Source organism: Manis pentadactyla, chromosome 11, assembly GCF_030020395.1.
Source record: "Manis pentadactyla isolate mManPen7 chromosome 11, mManPen7.hap1, whole genome shotgun sequence".
In the NCBI taxonomy this organism is placed as follows: Eukaryota; Metazoa; Chordata; class Mammalia; order Pholidota; family Manidae; genus Manis; species Manis pentadactyla.
The window spans coordinates 115,641,130-115,661,112 of record NC_080029.1 but is presented as its reverse complement, the minus strand read 5'-3'; the positions used below and the strand labels follow the sequence as shown (position 1 = coordinate 115,661,112).

General features: G+C 38.6%; 2 protein-coding genes across 16 annotated transcripts in view; both read right to left on the bottom strand.

Annotated features, from left to right (window-relative positions):
- MAP2K5 (mitogen-activated protein kinase kinase 5) overlaps positions 1–19,983 on the bottom strand; it is a 257,633-nt gene that overhangs the window by 91,642 nt on the left and 146,008 nt on the right. For 14 of the 15 annotated variants that reach the window (XM_036932271.2, XM_036932274.2, XM_036932272.2 and 11 more), the window contains 2 exons: positions 19,524–19,574; positions 8,288–8,359 (listed from right to left, as the gene is read on the bottom strand). In XM_036932271.2, the coding sequence (XP_036788166.1) occupies positions 8,288–8,359; positions 19,524–19,574 (123 nt within the window). Of the gene's footprint in view, positions 1–8,287; positions 8,360–17,235; positions 17,614–19,523; positions 19,575–19,983 lie in introns of those variants that run through there. The other variant, XM_057488920.1, reaches the window with a different exon arrangement.
- LOC118935705 (PRELI domain containing protein 3B-like) lies at positions 11,702–12,950 on the bottom strand. Its single transcript, XM_057488921.1, has one exon. It carries the CDS (start codon positions 12,941–12,943, stop codon positions 12,359–12,361), a length of 585 nt encoding a protein of 194 aa, XP_057344904.1. The 5' UTR covers positions 12,944–12,950; the 3' UTR covers positions 11,702–12,358.

Sequence of the window (19,983 nt, the reverse complement as noted above, 5' to 3'; positions counted from 1 at the left end):
TAGATAATGCCTTACTATTCTTATCACCTGGTAAACACTGAGTATGTTGATGAGGATGTTATATATATAAGAGACACTTACTTCTCAAAGTAACTTTACGGGTTGTAATTGTTAAATTAAAGTGTTTATAAAAGAGCCTAGAATACTGAAAAGTGCTTATTTTCAAGAAATATAAGTGTTCACTACTATTGTTTACTGCCTGCCTCCCTCCTTACACTGTAGGTTCAGTGAAGAAAGAGAACATGCCTATGTTATTTATCAATGTACCCACAGAATTTAGTAAAGTGGCACATAAAAAAAAAAGGTGCTTGATAAATATTTGAGGAATGAATTCTAATGTTATCTTCATTTGAAAGATAAGAGACTGATACTTGGAATGCCAAAATGCTTTGTCCATGATTACAGTGCTTCTAAGTAGAAGTGCCAACACATGTGGTCAACCCAAAGTCTGAGCATTTTAACAGTTTTGGAATTAGAATGACAGCGCTTGAGTCTGAAAATGATGACATCATAGAAAGTAAATTACATGCTTTTCAACAAACTTCTCTAGAAGCTTCTTTCAAGGGTTCTGGGCTGAGTGATCCATGCCATTTTTTCAGTACAGCCGATGCTTGAACAACATGGGAGTTAGGGGCACTGACCTCCCCGTGAAGTCAAAAATCCACATATGAGTTTTGACTCCCCCAAAACTGAATTACTAATAGCCTATTGTTGACTGGAAGCCATACTGATAACATAAACAGTTGATTAACACATAAGCTGTATGTTACATGTATTAATAAATTAAGCTAAAGAAAAGAAAATGTTTTTTCAAAGTGTCACAAATCTACAAAAAATTTTCCAATATATTTATTGAAAAAAATCACATATAAGTGGACCTGTGCAGTTCAAACCTATGTTGTTCAAGGGCCAACTGTACTTTCATTTTCATTTCACGTAGCTTTATGTATTTGCTTGTAAATGTAAAAGATCACACATCATTTTCTTCTATCTAATAAGTCTTATCTGGCATCCATTAAACAATACATAAAGGAAAAATTTTTAAATGGGATGTGTTCACAGCTGTTAACATTTCTATAACACAAGGTAGTTACATAAAACTATTTGTACTTTTTATGCTAAATTTTCCTTGGAAAAAATTCTATTACAGCTGCCTACAGAAAATTAAAAAATTTACTATTTCCCAAGAAAACTCACACTTTCTCTGGGTGAAAGTATTGACATATGTCATTTAAAAAAACTTCAGGTTTTATTTTTGTTTTTTATCTAGAGAGAATCTCAAATGACACATAAATATTTCTTTCACATGCAAATATTAAAATGAAAACATTTTCTTTGGTGATTTCCTTCCCTTGTTTTCTCTGTTCTTCCTAAAACTTTTGTTTTTCACATGTTCGACTTCCTGACCTGGTTCTCTAATTTTCATTTCCTACTTGTTACTGTTGCTGTTCTCTTAAGTTCCTTTGTTACAGGCAGCCTGTTCTTGTTTCCTGGATGCAATATTTTCTCTTATACCTCTGAGAATACTATCGAAGTTCATTTGAATTTTTCTCTCTGGCATAGTTTCTAAGGCCCTCCAAGTTGCTTTTTACAGATATTTTAGGTCTCTGTTCTCACCTTAAAGGTCTTCCTCAAATGTCTTGCTAAGAGTAAGGCACTAAAAATCTGACTGGGAACACTGTGCTTACTGGTGGAGCCTGTAGACTGAGATAACATGATCTAGCTGGGCTGTTTCCCTGGGGAATGCTTGATGCCTGGATCTTTAAGACTCCTTGGTCAGATCTGTCTAGAGAAAGTCTCTTCCAATCTCCTGTCTGAAAGGTAATCTTGGCTGCCAGAGTCCTAGGAACAGGGTGTGGTAAGAAGGCTGGGAGGTCTCAACATTTAAAATTTAACTTTCACTTAATGCCTCTGTACTCAGTAATGGAATGCAGTTTTCTAAAGTGCCAGAAATCACTTACTCTGTTCTCTCCCATTAAACGTCTGCCCAGTCTTGTGTTATGGTTGGGGAGTGGCAACTGTCTGCCCAGGCTGAATTAGGGAAAGAATCTGGAGGTCAAACAGCTTAACTGCTTCTTGACTTTGAAACAACTCTCTTCCCTCTGGTCCCATCTCTACTCCTAGTTCCAGGTGTTGGGACCACCAATTCCTGAGCTTTTGGGTGTTTTGCAGGAAATCAGGGTGTTCTTCCTTTCTTACTGCTAGCTTAGGATTTCAGCATTCTCAGCTCTGCTAAGTTGTTTACTGTTGTCCATCTGCTTCCCACATCCACAATTTAGTTGCTGTTGTCTCCTTTCTCTTTCCCTTTATGGTTATTATGACTTAAAAGAATCCCTTTAATGATTCTATAGCATCTTACTACGCTGAGGGACAGTGACTGTAATGGGGTATGTGGGGGGGACTTGATAATAGGGGAGAGTCTAGTAACCATAATGTTGTTCAAGTAATTGTACATTAATGGTATCTAAATAAAATTTTTTAAAAAAGAATCCCTTTATTGTTTTTGGTGGGAGGGGTTTGAGGAAAGAGTGGAAGCTAAAGTCGGTGTTCTACGCTTTATCCAAATTACTTTCTGAACCAAATATAAACATTTCAAAAGGCAGTACCTTTTAAAGACAGGGGATAATAGCTTCCTTTTCTCATTGCTACCTTTGTCCAGAGCTCTGAAGTACAGCTTCGATCTACAGGAGACTGAGTCCCAGAGAGTTTAAGTGATTTATCTAAAGGATTCATAGTTTATACTGGCAGAGGCAGAATTTGAACCTAGGTCTGACACTTGGGCAAACAGAAAGCCTTTCTTCACACGCAAAACATGTGTGATCTGTTTAGCAAAACTTATGGGGACTTAGGTTAAAGGCTCCATCAAATTTTAAACTCTGATCTTTCCAGAAATTGCTTTAAAGCCATTACAAAAGTATGAAAAAACTGAGCCAGAAAGATTTCCGCTAGGACAGTGGAACTGGTGCTAGAGAGTGTAGGAGATTTTGAGAGAATCAGATTTGGATCCTATCATAAGGAACTATGATGGATCCTGTGAATTATTACAATACAAAGTGGAAAACGCACATGCCACGTGGAAGATGTAGATGAAGGTCAGAAGAAGATATTACTTTCAGCTAAGAGATCAGAGTTGGCATCATGAAGGATGAGTATTTAAATTGTATTTTGGGGGGATGACGAAAAATGGTACTTCATGTAGAGTGAAGAGCATCATAGTCCATGGATGTGTTTTTACCTTTGTAAAGGTAATTTTCAAACTCACAAGAAAAACTCTGTCACAAAGAACAGAACCCATAAAGATCTTCAAACGACAGTGTTAGTTTGATGAGAATGACCTTGTGTGGCTTTCTGAATATGTTCTTCACCTATCCAGAGACATTTTTCTAAGCCATGGACCTTGCTTTCATCATTTAACACATTATTCAAACCACTTCAATAAAACAGTGATCATGTTGAAGAGGGGTCTCAGAGGACTAGATGACACTCCAATTAACCAAGCATTTTGAGCCAGACTGTTCTATGTTGCGGACTCCAGAGACTGACAGACAGAGGATGTAAACAAAGGCAGAAAGCATGAGGACTCAAGTGAAAAGAGCAAGACGCACATGCTAAAGATGGGGCTTTCAGTCTGGCGCCTGCAGAAGACCCTGTCAGAAGATTAGTCACCACCAACCACGATAAGATTTGTAATAACCCGCCAGATAAAATAAGCCAGAAGAGATACTTGTAGAGCATACTGAGTGAGACTAAGAACATTACGGGACTGGCCCGGTGCCTTCATCATCCTGGGTACTGCAAATGGCAAGCCCAGGGGAGGGTGTAGATTGTTTTTTTGACTCAAGAAGGGACTTCTTAATACCTGGCTTCTGCAAGCCTGCTGTGACTCAAATGACACAAGAACATAAATGGGGAAACGAGTTAGTGAAAAACAGCAGTGGGACTCTCTCCTCAAGCCCTTCTCTGGGAGAAGAGCTGCCTGTGAAATGAAGAAATTGTGCCCTAAAATGTGTTAGGTACTCCCCACCTCTAAGGAGTAAATAAAATAATCAAACTTGGTAAAATAAAGCCTTTATTGCATACCAAACTCATTTTCATTTTAAAGTTATACCCCGAAGTCTTCAATGGCAACTCCCAGGGTGAGGAGTCCTACAATGCACCCAAATGACCTGAGTCACTGCAGTTTTCTAGAAGAGTCGAACAAATATTCTGGCAACAGGATTAATCCTCCCAGTTTGTCCTAATTAAGGGATTTTGTACCCACATTGGTGGGTCTTACTTTTTTTTCCCCATTCTCTTGTTTCTGCATTTCCATGCTGATTCCGGTCATGGAGTTTGGAAGAAATGCAATTTAACATGGGTTTTTTCCCATTACACAGCGAGCCCACGCAAACCCCATGTATGGCAAGGACCTTTATTTGGTTCCATAAATAATCCACACGAGCAGAACCACAACACTTTCAAAGATCTGAGTTGGAAACCATAAACAAAAACATAAGAAAGGGACCAAATTCTTCTTTTCTAGTAAAACTGCTGTGCTCTTGTCAGGCTGCGTAATCTCATTTTTTCTCTTTGTAAGGGTAATTTCCACCTTTATGTTACTTCTGTCAACTTCAAATACAACAGGCAGCTGACAGAATCCTGGGAGGGGCCCCTTTTATCCTATAAACACAGGGATGCTGAACTGAGAGGAGAGGAGGGCAGTTCTGTCCCTGGATAAGAGATGGATATTAAAGATTCCTTGCTTAAGGCACAAATGTACCTGCCTGTGACTTTTTTTAATGGCACATTTTAGTGGCATGTAGCATCATCTTTTATGAAAGACTGTGGCAAGAGGCCTTGTTATGACTCCCCATGGGGACTGTGTGACAGCATATTAACAAGGCAAGGGGCAGTAAGAAGAAGGCTGCAAGACGGAACCTCATTATTTCAGGAGTTTAAAACAATGAAGGCAACCGTCTGATTCTTGCATCACCAAACCTCAGGGCTGGACTGAGTTTACGGGATTGGAGTGGGAATGTGTCATGTCAGGCAGAGGTAGAAAGGATGGAAAACTTTAGCTCATATTTTGTCTCTATTTGATTCTTGTGTAATTTCAAGGAAGTTCCTTTGCTCAGTTTCTTCTATTTTTTTCCCCATTTGTTCCCTTACCACCAGTACCCTAAGGGAACAAATTGCTTCCGAACACTTTGAAGAAGGTCCGCACACAAGCAGGAAATGAAATGGCCCGGGTGAAAGCCCGCGTACTCTGATGTCCCATCTGTTCCGAAGTGTTCACAGAGATCCACCTCCGAGTTTGCTGGGCCTGGGAGGGGCTCCGTCCTCTTCCCCTTCTTTCTCCCACTGGCAAACTCCCTTCAAGACCCACCCAGATCACTGGTGAACCATTGTGTTGTATACCTGAAACCAATATGTGTATCAACCATACGTCAATTAAAAAAAAAAAAAGACCAACCCAGCTCAACTGTCAATCCCTCCCTGCCCCTCCCCTCCCCTGTGGCTGAGGGGGCTCCACGAACATCTTTACTGAAGACTTTGTCACACATCTGGGCCTCAGAGGCCTTCCTTGCTCTGCTCTCTGGTGACTTAGCGGTCTACCAGTTGTGTCTGGTCACCTGTTATCATTTGCTTATCTGGTGGATCATAAGCTCCTAGAAGACAGGGGCTGCAATCACACAGCTCCTTTTGCAAGCATCTCATTGTGTACCATGCACAGAGAGGTGCTCAACAACCTTTCTGATGATGATCAGACTGCACTTTACATCCTGTAACAGTATCTCCTCTTTCTAATTTAGTATCCACTCCTCACCATCCATTTTACAACACAGGGACCATCAAAATGTGTAAGCCGATCTGGCTCTCACTCTGGTCCATTAGGTCCTCTGTTACTGTCCACTTCACCACAGGAGCCAACACATTCTTTCTGTCACACAGGTGTCCCACGCTCAAGGCTGACGCCTCACGTGTCCCACGCTCAAGGCTGACGCCTTCACGCAGAGTTGCCTGTACCTCAGGCCTCCTCAATCTTAAAATTCAGGAAGTCTGTTTTCTTCACTTTTCCGGAGACTACTCAATAGTTTACCTCCAGGACAAATGAATATGATCAACAAAACCCCGAATTCATCAATGGCTACCTCCCTCCTTATAGTACAGAGTCTGATAAATTGTTACATCCCTAGTGCCCCAAATACTGGCAGATATATATTTCAACATGCAATATAAATACGTTCTGTTTATTGAGCATTCATCTATCGACCTACCTATCTTAATTCATCTCCCTGTTTCCATGCTTGCCCTTCTACAGTCTGTGCTCCACAGAGCACCCAGTGATTCTTTGAAAATGTAATTCAGATCAATTACTCTTAGAATAAAATGTGAAGTCCTTACCACGGCCTGCAAGCCTGTATGTGCTCTGGGCTCTGTTCCCGCTCTGGATGTATGTTTTCTCAGATTTCCCTTGGTGACTTCACCCAGTCACCTTGGCACTCTCTGCTTTCCTTAAATATGCCAAACACACTCAGCTTACTGCCTTTGCATTTGCTATTGCCTGACAGCTCCCTTCTTTCACATCATTCAAGACTCTGCTGTTAGGTTATTTTATCAGAAAGGACTACTCTGTTTTATTTTTCTCCATAGGACTTACCACCACCTGACAAATTACATATTTAGTTATCCTTCTGTTTTCTGTTCTCCTCATGCCCCATTCCTTACCAAATGCCACTCCATGAGAATCAAGACTATATTCTCATTGTCTATCTAGCAGGCAGAGTGGGAGCTCAATATATGCACAAAAAAATGAATGTGGAAGGAATGAATGGTGAATATTTATATGTGATTAAGTCTATTAGTTATGCTCTCTTACAGTATTGCTATGCCTCTGCATATTATGCCATGTTAGTGTATATTACTGTCTAAGTCACTTAACTCTGACATTGTTGCAGAAAGTCAAGGAGAGACAAAAGCAGACTGCTGAGAGTCACAGAATATTAGTCTGGAAAGAGACTCAGAGATCATTATTTTACAGATGAAGAAACTGAGGCCCCATGAGGGACAGTGGCTTGCACAGTGTCGCCTAGAAAACTAGTAGCAAAGTTGGAACTGCAATCTATCTTTCATTCCTAATCTAGGATTATTATCTCCACACCAAGTAACTTCTCAAATGTTCTGCACTGTATCTGGTCATTTATTATACATTCAAATGACAGTGATTTGTAGTATGCCAAGGAAAATCACACAACAGCAAGACCTGAGTCCCACGAGTTAAAAGCACAAGTATCCACTGAGACAGATTACCTGAACAAGCCCTTCAAGGTTCTGTTGGGAGACTCAGTTCTGAGCATGCCCATCACTACTGCCAACCTTCAACTGATGCGTACATATTGTATTTCCTCTCACAGTTCCTTTGATGAACAGACAGCAGAATATGGCTTAATAAACACTGAATACTTTATTTTTGCTTTCTTTCTATAGTCTTCAGATATAGATATAGTTGCTTACAAATTCAACTGCACTCATGTGTGATGAAGATTACAGAAAAAGTGTATGACCCAAAAAAGGTGGTAACATTTGTGACTGTTATTCATGATTTTATTTAAGGAGTCCTTTCTAGTTTTTAAAAAGTCTTCCTTTATCTGAACCAATCTGTGTGAGAAACAATTCTTGAAGTACTGGTGAGTATCCAGATTCTATGCTACTGTAATGCTGAGCCAGATTCTCTTCTAACATAAATTGTATGCATTTCCTTATAGTTAATGGTCATTTGCACGGAAACCTTAGCACAGAGTTCTGGTGGGGCTATATGTGGCAGACTAAGATAAAGTCCATTCTAAATACAGCTATGAAGAGTTAAGACATTAAAGCTGTGCTAAATACATATCCCTTATTCTTTCCCAAATCATTTCACGCCCCACCCTCCAACTTGTAATGTGACTATATTGAAACAAGATGGCTTTTTTCTCTCCAAATAAACATACAGAACTTATACATCCAAATGAGCAGCGCTGTACTCTTTAAAGTAATCACCTTTGGAAGTTACATGCATTCCAACAAGACTGACATCACACAGAATTTTTTTAGACTCTCTCTTTTAGCACACAGGTTCTTCAGATTTAGTGTGCATAAGGATCACCCAGGGAGCATGTTAATAATGCAGATTCTTAAAGATGTGGATTTAACTGGTCTTCATAACACACTGGAGATTGAAATTTTTTTTTCGAGATCTCCATTCTTCCTGTCAGAACATATCAGTAACAATATACATAGAAACATCCATTTGCAAACAATAACATACCTCCATGAAAGAGATTCCTAAGCTCCAGACATCAGAATGGATTCCATATTGCTCCCCTGAAATTCTTTCAGGCTGTAAGAAAACAGAAGGGAGCTCCTGAGTTGATGTAAGCTACTCTGGGAAACATACACTACCCTGGGCTCAACCGAGGCAGGGAGCCATTAACATGTGCATAGCACTTGATGAAGAGAAAACAATGTTTTATGTGTGTGTGAGTGTATATTATGTAGATAATATATAGGAATTATAAAGGTTATATATATATATATAAAATCTCACTGAATCCTCACAAAGTCCCTGTGAGGAAAATTTTATTACCTCTACTTTACAGATGGAAAAAATGGAGGTTCAAACAAGGGAAATAATTTATGCAAGGTCCTAAACTAGTAAATGAGCTGAGACTTGAACTCAGATCCTCTCCCTCCAAAAGTTGTAGAATGAGAAATTACACATTATATAATATTACCACTTATTTGCACTCTGAGAGATAGGTCTGGATCACTTAGGGATTCTATTTTTAATTTTTGACTTTTCATTTGGAAAGAATTTCATCTTGTAGGAAAGTTGAGAGATTAAAACTAGTGTAAAGGACATTTATATTTCCTTTGCCCAGATTGACCTCTTGTTCAATGTTTTACTCCATTTATCAGAATTTCTTTTGATATGAACCAAGGAATAGTTTGAAAGGTCCATTTTGTGACTCTTAGTCCTCCATTCAAGATGTGTAGCAAATACCTGGTCTAGAAAGCCACTACAGGAACATCCTGTTTCAACAGAAGTCATCTCATACTCAAGTGGGTGCTGCCTAGTCTCTGTGACCCTTCAGGATTTGGCATCAGTAGGGTACTTAACAGAAGTCTTTTGAATGAACATAGGAACATATGAATGCAAAAAACCAAGTTCTCACAAAGGTGGAATGGTTGCTCAAGGTTATTAAGCTAGTTGCAGCCAGGCTGGGATAACCCACATCTCTTGGCTCTAGGACATTCTATTCTTTGTACCATCCCTGGAGTTCTGGAAGCCATCATCCTTCAGGAGCTCCCACGGGAGCTCTTAGAGTATGCAGAGTCAGGGTCAGTCTAGAAAAGTGGGCATATGGAGGAAGTGGGCATCTACCACTCGCCAGCAGGGGATTGACCAGAGGTGTGGAAGATGTGGGCCAGATGCCCTCAGGTAAGTTGGCACAGTCCCACATCGTGGGGAGCTGGCTTAGCTGGGACCCAGAACTTTGTAACCGACTTCTTGCTCCCACCTACCAGGTTACCTCAGTGTACTTACTGCCTTCTCCTTGGACCACTTCCCATAAAATTACATAAAGTCCTATCCTGAGGTAGGAGGATAGATTGTCTTATTTTCCTTCCTTTATTTATTTCTGTATTTGTAAAACCCTTCCTACCAAGAATAATTCTTTCCAAAGGCCAAGTGTCATGGGACCATTTCTCCCAGCTGCTAGTGGACATGGACATGGTTATTCCAAACCCCTAATACTTCTCCTTCTATGTGTTCTAATCCCCACACCATCATTTCTGAAGTTTCTTGTTCATACATGAATGAACTTGTTATCTAAGTCTAGATACTCCAACAGGTACTAGGATGTCTTCTTTCGGAACGGGCCAGTTGCGGGACTCCATGATGATGACCCCCACCACCACTACCAAGATCATCATCGTGTTCATTTACTGAATAATTTCCATGTGCCTGGCATTAAGTGCTTTTCATGCATATCTCATTTCAGATTCACAAACACTCATATCAGATTGGTACTATTAGAAACCCCTTTTAACAGAAGAGGAAAAAGGAGGCACAGAGAGGTTTAGTTTGCACCCACTACCTAAGGAGATAATAGCTATCATTTAATAACCACCTCGTATGTACCAGACACTGGGCTAGACACTCTGCATCCCCCACACTTCATAACCACCTTGCTAAGTGTGATATTATGACCTTATTTTACAAATGTAAAATGTGCGGCTTTGTATTAAACATATTCAAAACCCAGGTATGCCTTTCTGCAAAATGAAGGTTCTTTCCAGTGTGTCAAACCGCCCCCAGAACTAGCAGTCGTAACAGCCAAGCATTAGTCTTGACCTGGTCAGTATTTCTTAAAATGCAGTCCTGGACCAGCCATCAAAGAACCGCTAGAGGTGCTCATTACAAATGAACCTCCTGAAACAGAACCTCGGGGGGTGGCCCTGGGGATCTGCATTTAAAAAATAATTGCTCTGGGTGATTCTTCGGTACACTCAGCTCTAGTCACCAAACATTTCCGTGTTCCCTGCTGAGGCAATGGGCTACCTTCCTCTTCTCTGCTTAGTGAACTTTTCTTTTATAGGCTCTGATGAAGGGCCACCTTTTTTTTTTGGTGAAACTACCCTCTACTCCTCAGGCAGAATTATGAATTCCTATCTCTGTACTTTCTTAAAATGTTGGTTCTATTTTTTTTTGTTGTTTAGAAATCTTTTTTATCATTAGGGCATTTTACACCTTTTTCAGAACAAGGATAATTTACAGAAATCATACAAGGCAACTTTTAAAAATCAAATATTTAGCAATGTTTTGTTCAGCTGAAATTTCAATTGTAAAACCCATCTCCAGTTACAAAAACTAATCAAAAACCTTATTGGATTTAACTTGCTTTTACAAATATCCTAAAAAGTCTTTAAGCTAAACAATTTAAGTAGAAAAACACTGATTTTAAAAATAGTTTGGTAGGCTATTTCTGTAGTTTATATACATATATTAATTGGTTTCTTTTATAGGAAACGACTAGAAGTTTATCACGCTAAGCACTGTAAAATAAAGGCAAGAGCTAATCACCTTTAAAAATACTCTATCCAACAACTGCAAGTATCAAGAATATTATTTACTGGTTGATAACTGCCTGTTACAAAAGATGAGCAAAATACATTAACATTAACTGGACTGTTTTTCTGACTGCAGCTATCCCTCAGCATTCAAAATAAGGACTTCCCAGAAATACAAGCTGCAAAGCAATCCATGCAGTGGTTAGTTTAGGTCAATGCCCTTTTTTCCTATTTTTCCTTCCCCCCACCCCCACCCTTGGCTCTGGCACTGTATTATTCAAAATTAAGTACCTGGGAGTTAAGCTTCAGATCAAGACATCACGTGAGTGATTTCAAATGATGTACAGCTCTTCATGTGAAAAAAGATGTTTTGTGGTCACAATTACTTCACAAAGTATATTCAAATAACCTGACATATCATGCTTTGGCAATTACAGAACCATGATTTTGACACATGGCAATTTATAAGTTAGGCAAATTTGAAATGCTGAAAGATGTGAACAGCTGTTCTTCTGTTTAAGAGTGCTGCAAAATTAGGTAGTGATTTAATTTTTTCAGTTAACAACCAGCCCACGGTATAGCATACTAAGTCATAAAGTACAAACCCAAGGAAGGTAATACTTTTACTAAGTTACAAAACTTTGGCAAATCAATACAGTACTCTTAATAATCACATTTTTGTAGGAGTCATGTATTATTCTAGTGATAATTTTCACTCCAAAAATGTCATTTAGGTACCAAATTCAAACACTGTGGTTTTCAATGGTGGTTTATAGCACAGCAAGTTATTCTATACAAATTAAGATCTTTTAAAACTATACAGTATCTCCTTTTCAAGTGAGTTCCCTCATGCAATCACCTGACATTTACTGCAGCAAGGCAACTGTGTACATTTAAGAGATGGCTCTGCTTTGTTCAGGGTTGGTCCAAAGCCAGGTAGCGTTCCAAAGCACGAAAAGCTTTAAAATTCTACCTTAAGGAGATTTAATAAGCCAATACCAATTTCCAAGAACTTTTCAAAAATTGTTAAATATTCATATAAATGTCAGATTCTTCAAAACTAAGTTATTTCAAACAATGCCAATTTCAGTGATCCCTTTTCCTCAGAAACCCTGCATCTCTTTGTAGTGATGAAAAGTCACATAGCCTTTTCAGCTTATTAAAAAAAAAACTACCTATGGTTTTATTTTTTAAATAACAAATAAATATATTGCTAGTTTGTAGAGACCCAGGGGGGTCGGGTGTTGTAGACCAACTTCTTTTTTGATCATTTTTCTACAAATGCTGCTGCCGCCATTGGTGTCCTCGTGCTCCCTCTTGCCGAAGCGGTCAATTCCTCAAGCTCAGCATTTAGTTTACGTATTACCCACTCCATTGCTTCTTGGCCTTTATTAGCATTTGAAGACATCGTACTTGCCATCAGTCCTTCAAGGTAACTGCTGAGACTGACTCCTTTCACAGTAATTATGGCTTCTTGAGTCAAAACAGTTTTTTCTGGGTCCTGAGAATATGGTTTGTATGTAAGTCTCTCATCTACTGAAACCATATTTGTAAATGAAATATTAGTAGATTTCAGTTCCATTGTTTTCTCTACAGGATCAACGACAGAATGTTCTTGCACATATGTTTTGGTTCTTGCTGCACCAATAAGAGATTTCACAATGGAAGGCAGTCCCCACTCTGTGCTGAGAAGTCTATGGCTGTGCAACTTTCCAGAGGGATCTATATGTCTGTCCAGTACATCAACTCCAACCACACTTGGGTTCATAGGGTTTGGGTATTTCTGCATTGCAGATGTTGTAACAGTTTCCCATGGGTGGTCAAAGACGTGCTCCGAAGTCCGGATCTTCATGATGCCGGCGGCCCTAGGGCACAATGAAGCAGAGGCCGCACACGCCCCTGCCCCGAGCCCCAGCCTCCCGGCCGGCCGCGCAGCGCACGCGCCGCCTGGTCCTATCTTTAATATTAATTTAATATTAATTTATTGCACAGTGTTGTAATCATCTGTTTGCTAGTGTACTTCTCCTAAGAATCAAAGAGTCTTATTCACCTCAGACCTAGTAAAATGTCTGGCACACAACTGGTGTGTGCTGTGTGCAGACTAAAGGGATGTGATACACATTTAGTGCACATACGGTTTAAAGCATGAACTAATAATTCAGTTCCCTGGAGTGGTCTACTAATATAACTTCCTCACATATTATTGCTATTCATGTCCATCAAGAACTTCTAGCAAACATGAAAATGCTAAAATCCTCTAGAATTGTTAAAGAAATAACCAAGTGTTGCCTTTCCCCCTGTCTCTTCTTTCTTGCTCTCTCTTTCTTCATTCCAGTCGCTGACAGTTAATACATACTACGTCATCCAGAGTAGCAAACAAACAAACAAGCAAAAGTGAACCCACATACAAAATATTTTGGCAGGACCAACAATAAGATTAAATACCTTCTTTCTGTAACATTTGCCCAGTGAACTACCAAAACAAATGCAAACTGTCAGCTGAAAATAAAGCATAGAAAGATTAAGTTAAAAAAGAAAAAACAGAAAAATGATAGTGGTCACAGACATCAGATGGCAAATAAGAGAACTCTTTAAGGCCAAGATTCTGACAATCTCTCATTGGAGAAATCATTCTTGCAATAAGCTAACAAAATGAAATTACTTTCGTGATGCAGTGCTTAAACACAACTGCTGAGCAAAAAACAGATAGCCAACTCTAAGGGACCATCCTAAAGAATGGCTATAGTAGACAGGGACTGGGAAATGAGCCCAGGCCCCTGAAACTGACACAGGCACAAGATAGGCTCCAATACATTCTGAATTTATGAAGCCAGGACTTGATGGCCTGAGGCTGCACAATTCAAATCTGTTCTCACACTGGAAGCTATGGTGGCCTGCCCTGTCTTCTCCCCTCTAAAACAAAGCAAACCAACCACCAGGTACCACACCTTTGACAGAAGATCTGTGATGGACATTTTACAATTAAAAGCTGGGTTATTTTCTGACATGACAGCTATCACCAGTGTGGAAAGCTAATAGGAAAAACATGACTCTTGTCTGAAGCACTTCTGCACTGAGGTTTAAGTGTAGGGGGGAAAATCCCTGGTCTGTTTTTAAATAAGTACAATAAGGAGTGGTGATGATATAAAAATCAGAGTTTATCAAGGATCTTAAAGAACAGTGACTACAAGCTGACTACAATGATTCACTCTGTCCAGCAATCTTCTGTGACTTGGCATTTACCCAGGACCCAAATTTTGTTAACTCTTTCTAAAATAGTCTCTATTTACAAACAATAAATACCCCAGGGTTTACTTGTCAAAAGCAGGAAGATACTGACATATATCCCTCATCTCTTCTGATAAACAATTTTTGCTCAGGGTTAGGCTACTCAGAAAATTCATAAAGTATGTACAAATACTTTAGGTTAGTTTTTTAATCAAAATACATACCACAAATGTTGGGGATTTTTTTTTTTTTAAGTTGGCAAGATCCTGGTTTGGGTATTAGAGCACACTGGTTAAATAAGGGGTCTGGAGTCAGACTGCTCTATCTTCTAGTTCACTGATTCTCTCTTCTGCTATGTCCAATATGCTACCTAATAGTGATTTTTAATTTTTACTTAGTTGTTTTGTTTGAGACTTTCTCCAATCTACTATGCCACTTTTAAAATTTGTGGTCTGAAGTCTGTATGCCTGTGTATTCCTGTTGTTCTTTCTCATGTTGCTTTGTTTCCTTGTGTGCCTGGTTTTCTTTGACTTTCTGGGTTTTGCTCTTGAAAAAATACGTGGAGAGGTTCTCTGAGGCCTAAGGTGGATGTGCCCATTTCAAACCAAGTTCTTAGCATGAGGCTCCTCTTCCAACTCAGATCATGTATACAAATACCCAGGGTGCAAATCTGTGCAGAGTTGGTCTATGGCCACTGCTTTTCCTCTTTCTCCTGCTTCTCTGCTTGGCTCCGAGAAGGCTTCTCTTCTATTTTCTGGTACTGGGTGAGGAGGAACAGCAGTAGATTTGCCCTCACACTGAGGATGAGCCCTTCAGGCTTCCAGCACGATATGGGAAGATCTCCTCTGAGATCCTCTGCCCGGGGGGCACCCCCCAAACCGGTCACAGCTGTGGTTCGGGCAAATGCCCTCAGGAAGAAGTGGCTTTGGTGCTCTGACTTTCTGCTTTCCCCTCTGTTGTCCATCTGAAAATTGTCCTGGGAATTCCCCATTGTCTTTTTAGCTCTTCAGTGCATTTGAGATGGTTTTAAAAGGATTTTAACGAGCATTTTTCAGCAGAAGAGCTGGTCCAGATAACCTGACCTTCCATTACCAGAAACTAGAAACTGGCCTCCTAATTATATCTTGACTCTCACAAGTTGGCCAACTCTGACACCCTGGGTTAAAGTTACCTCACCTTTGGTTTCCTTATCTGTAAAATGAAGATAATACTAATACTATATAGGCCCCAAGGTTGTGTGAAAATTAAATGAATCCATGTAGTGTGCTTGCCCCAGTACACATCACACGAGAATGCTCAGTAAAGGTGGGCCTCCTTTCAGTCCTTACCACTGTCATTACCGTCACTGCGCGAGCATGGCCAACTGAGTCGGATCATGTCATCTGTATAGGTTTTATTCTAGGTAAAGAAAATTTACAAGGATAGGAATAGTCCAAGTAGAAAAAAAATGTTCAGTAGTTAAGAATAGTCGTTTAGATTGGCTTACTGATTCCAAAGGACAAGTATTTGGGTAAGATTTTTTTTTTTAATTTCAAAACTTCAGTTAACTTTAGTTATTCATTAATAATGTTGAACTTTTATATTTGGTTAAAACTTTATAATACGCAAATCACAATGAGTTGTGGGGTAAGGTTTTAGGGACTTCTGTCTTTAAATTTTTAGTAATTAGAATTTCTGAGAAATGGTTTAATTTAATATAAGCCCCCAAAGGCTTCTGAACCCCTTTTGTAATATTTCTGGGTGGGATTATTTTAAAAGGTAGTTGAAAATGGGGACTAAAGGGCACTATAATTAGCAATCACAAAATAGGTAGGTCACAGGGAAGGCAGTACAGCATGGAGAAGACAAGGAATGACTCTACAGCATCTCAGTACGCTGATGGACAGTGACTGCAATGGGGGTGGGTAAGAACTTGATAATATGGGTGAATGTGGAAACCACAATGTTGTTCATGTGAAACCTTCCTAAGATTGTATGTCAATAATACTTTAATTTTAAAAAATGTAGTTGAAAATCGTTCTTGCTTTGGATTCAAATGTCTATGGATCCTCATTATTTGCCCATGTAATGTCTCCCTGGACACGCCACTGCACTTTCTGGGCCTCAGTGTACTCATGGGTCAATGAGGAGGCTGGACCAGATGACTTTCCAACTTAGTCTTACCTTTTTTGTTTGTTTTGTTTTTTTATGACAGGATCTTAGAAACACCTGTCTTTTTCCTAATTATAATTTTCATGTACCTTATACTTTGGATTATAGGAGAATGAAGTGAGACTGTCTGCACATGCAGGGATATGTCTTTTCTTTTCAACATTTGAGTAGGTGACTGCATTTGAGTAATTTGGGGACTTCCATTTCTTATAATGCAAGTAAGGTATTCTTAATATGAAAAGTTAAATGCTGCTTATGATTAAGTCATTTTTGGAATGCTGCTTTTGTATAGTAATCCATTCATTTAGTAGAACTATGAAGGACTGGATACAGAGAATGAACAGAGTAATCCTGCCCCTTGAAGATCAAATCTAGGTTGGAAGAGACACAAACTGGACATAATGAGAAGCAGAGCAGTTAAGAGTTTGGTCTCTGGAGGCTGATTACGAAGGTCTGAATCCTGACTCTGCTTCTTATTAGCTGTATGAACTTGGGTAAGTCACTTAACTTCTCAGTTTCTTCATCTGGAAAACTAGAATAATATTACCTACATTGTAGGATTGTTGTAAGTGTTAATATATGTAACAGTTTAAAAGGGTGACTGCCACATGGTGCTGACTGTTAGTTTTTACTGTTATTGTCACCATTAAGTGATAGGAATGGGTGTAAAATGAGGATATGACATCAAATGACCTCTATTCCACAATTTATTATTTGTCCTCTACCCCATCTCCCCACCCCCACCATGTCACATTACCTTCTCAGTCTTTGCCCATCCTTCCACAGTGATCTCTTTTATCAACGCCCTTTTCACATACTTCTTGAAACACCAAATTTATACACGTTTGTATGGCTTTTTATTCTCTAAATGTATGTTTGGTACATATTAAGTCTTTATTATAGCACACATAATGTGGCCATATATAACAAACAGAGGGGTTCCACTGTGCCTGGCTAACAGCCTGGAAGGTGCTCAGTAAATAATGGTTGATTAATTGAAGGTACTCAGTTTCAGATATAGCTTTCTCTGGCATAGACCAGAGGCTGCCAAACCTCTTCTGTAAAGGGCCAGATAGGAAATATTTTTCCCTTTGAGGGCCATCTGGTCTCTGCTGCAATTGTCACAACTACTCCACTCTGCCACTGTAGTGCGAAAGCAGTCACAGATAATATATAAATAAATGGGCGTGGCCACATTCCGATAACACTTACTTTTCTTGCATAATTTTTTATTTTGAAATACTTATGGATTCACAGAAGGTTGAAAAAAATATATACAGGGAAGTTTTGTGTACTCTTCACCCAGTTCACCCTGGTTGTGATACTATAATGCAATACCAGGTATGTCAGGCAGGGATTAAAAACCTATAACAAAATAATAAATATTATTTCCATCTTCCTCCACTCCCAGCCTTTGATCTCATACCAGTCAGGTAAGTATGTGGCCAATGAGAACCTGCTGAATTGAGAGAAGCTCACTATCAGACTATCACTCTTTGCTTCTTAGGTATCTTGTGCTTTTAACAGCTTGAACTATAAAGCTGATGACTAGGAGTCATTCACCCAGGAAAGAAAGCAATTTTAGCTTTGCCAATCTGAGCTAACGTTTCATAATTTTATCCTCATATATTCAATTAACAGATGGAAGCATCATATTCATCCATAAACAAAAACAAGAAAAAGTAATTTCTTTAATGTACACCTGGGAAAGACAACTGTAATCTGGATTTGTACATTCAAACATAATGCAATTTAATTATTAGAGCAATTTAAAGCTACTAGCTACTAAGAACATGGTAGTTGAGAAGTTTTTTGTTTTGTTTTTTTAATCACTGTGTTCCATACTCTTTCCAAGACTGAAACTGTAATATTTAGCAGGGTTTTGTTAATTATAAAGGTGGCTCACCAATCTCAGCTAATTTGGTAGAGCCAACAGGGTGATTAAGTTTTATAAAAACAGATATGATGACTTCAGAGATTAATTTTTTCCCCCATACTTCCTAGAAAAATGAGAAAGAATGAATTTTCTTTAAAAAAATGCAAGACAAAAATTATTCTGGTATACTTCAATGAAAAAAATGCTTTGTACTGTTCTGAGAATAAGATCCGAGGTTCTATCCATATTAGTATCTTTTTATCAAGATAATATATGAACAAAAATAATGAGAATAAGATCCAAGAGTCTATCCATGCTAACATCATTTAACTTCCTATAAAGACTAGTGGAAGTGAAATGGGCTACCTGAATAAATCTAGAACCCTCATTAAAAGAAGTAACCTTAACCAAAGTTAAAAAAACAAAACTTAGCTTCAAAATGATACCAGATAAGCTTCCTGCGTGTCTTCCCCTACCCTGTACTCTTAAAAGGGATTGTGGAAACCAATAAACAAAAGCATTTTCAACATAAATAACTTGCCTTACTTAAAGGAAGAAAAAAGAAAAAGGTCAAAGCCAAGTCTACATTGTTTTTGAAACACTTCTATGCTTCTACTTTTCATCCCTGGTAAATTTATTTCAGTGGAACTAAGTACGTTATCTTATAATAGGCATGAACCCAACAAGTAAATGACAAAACGGCTGTACAAGTTCTAAAGAGAACTGCCTGTTAAACCCTTATATTCAGAAAACCGTAAGTAAGTGTTGGTCACATCAATAATGTAATTTTAACCTGGTGACAAAGCATGTTTGTATTCTCGGAAGAAACAACCAGTCTTATTGACTGACATTTTGGTGTAGTTGAGGGTTAATTAAATAAGCAATGTGGCAAAGTAGCCAATATGCTATAAGGTGCAATTTTTCTGTAAGATTAAACTTCAAAACTCAGCGATTTTATACTTGAGCCAATCAGTTAAGTCAACAGAGTCAGATAAGTTAGTAGCTCGGGTATAAATTTAATGTCTTTTAGACAGATTTAAAAATCAGATCATGACTGAATTGACTTTATAATTTATGATCTGTTAGGCTAAAGCTGTGGAATTAATTCAAGAATTAGACATTACCAAGTACATAAAGATGTTGGTTTTAAATGTTGTTTTTGCATAAGTTTACTTACCGCCATATAAGCATTTGTTCCAACATACGTCTTGGCTATAGAATTCACCAGCTATGAGACAAAACAGTCTGTTAGAACAATATAAAGATAATGTGGAAATAAAATGGGCAATTATTCCTCATTTAACCTACAATCATCATTTCTATAAATCAACTAAAAATTATGTAAAAGGAACAAATTTATTTACAAAGGCATTAAAAATGATTAAATCTCTTTTCTTTTGAATGTAATTTCCAATTTAAACAAGCACAGCATTACAGTTTATAGCAGATAACCTTAAACAATTCACTTAAGCAGGATGCTTAACGCGTTAGTACCCCAAACCCGCCTGATATAAAAAGTCAATTTGAAGTAGAATTTGAACACACTCATTTTTTAGTCAGATGGTTCAAGATGTGAATGAAGCCCCATGCATTACTAGAATGAAACGAACACTGAATTCGCTGGAGGGATAACAGAC

What these genes read in the sequence shown, in the direction of transcription:
- LOC118935705 (XM_057488921.1), bottom strand. Translation starts at nt 12,943, where the DNA reads ATGAAGATCCGGACTTCGGAGCACGTCTTTGACCACCCATGGGAAACT.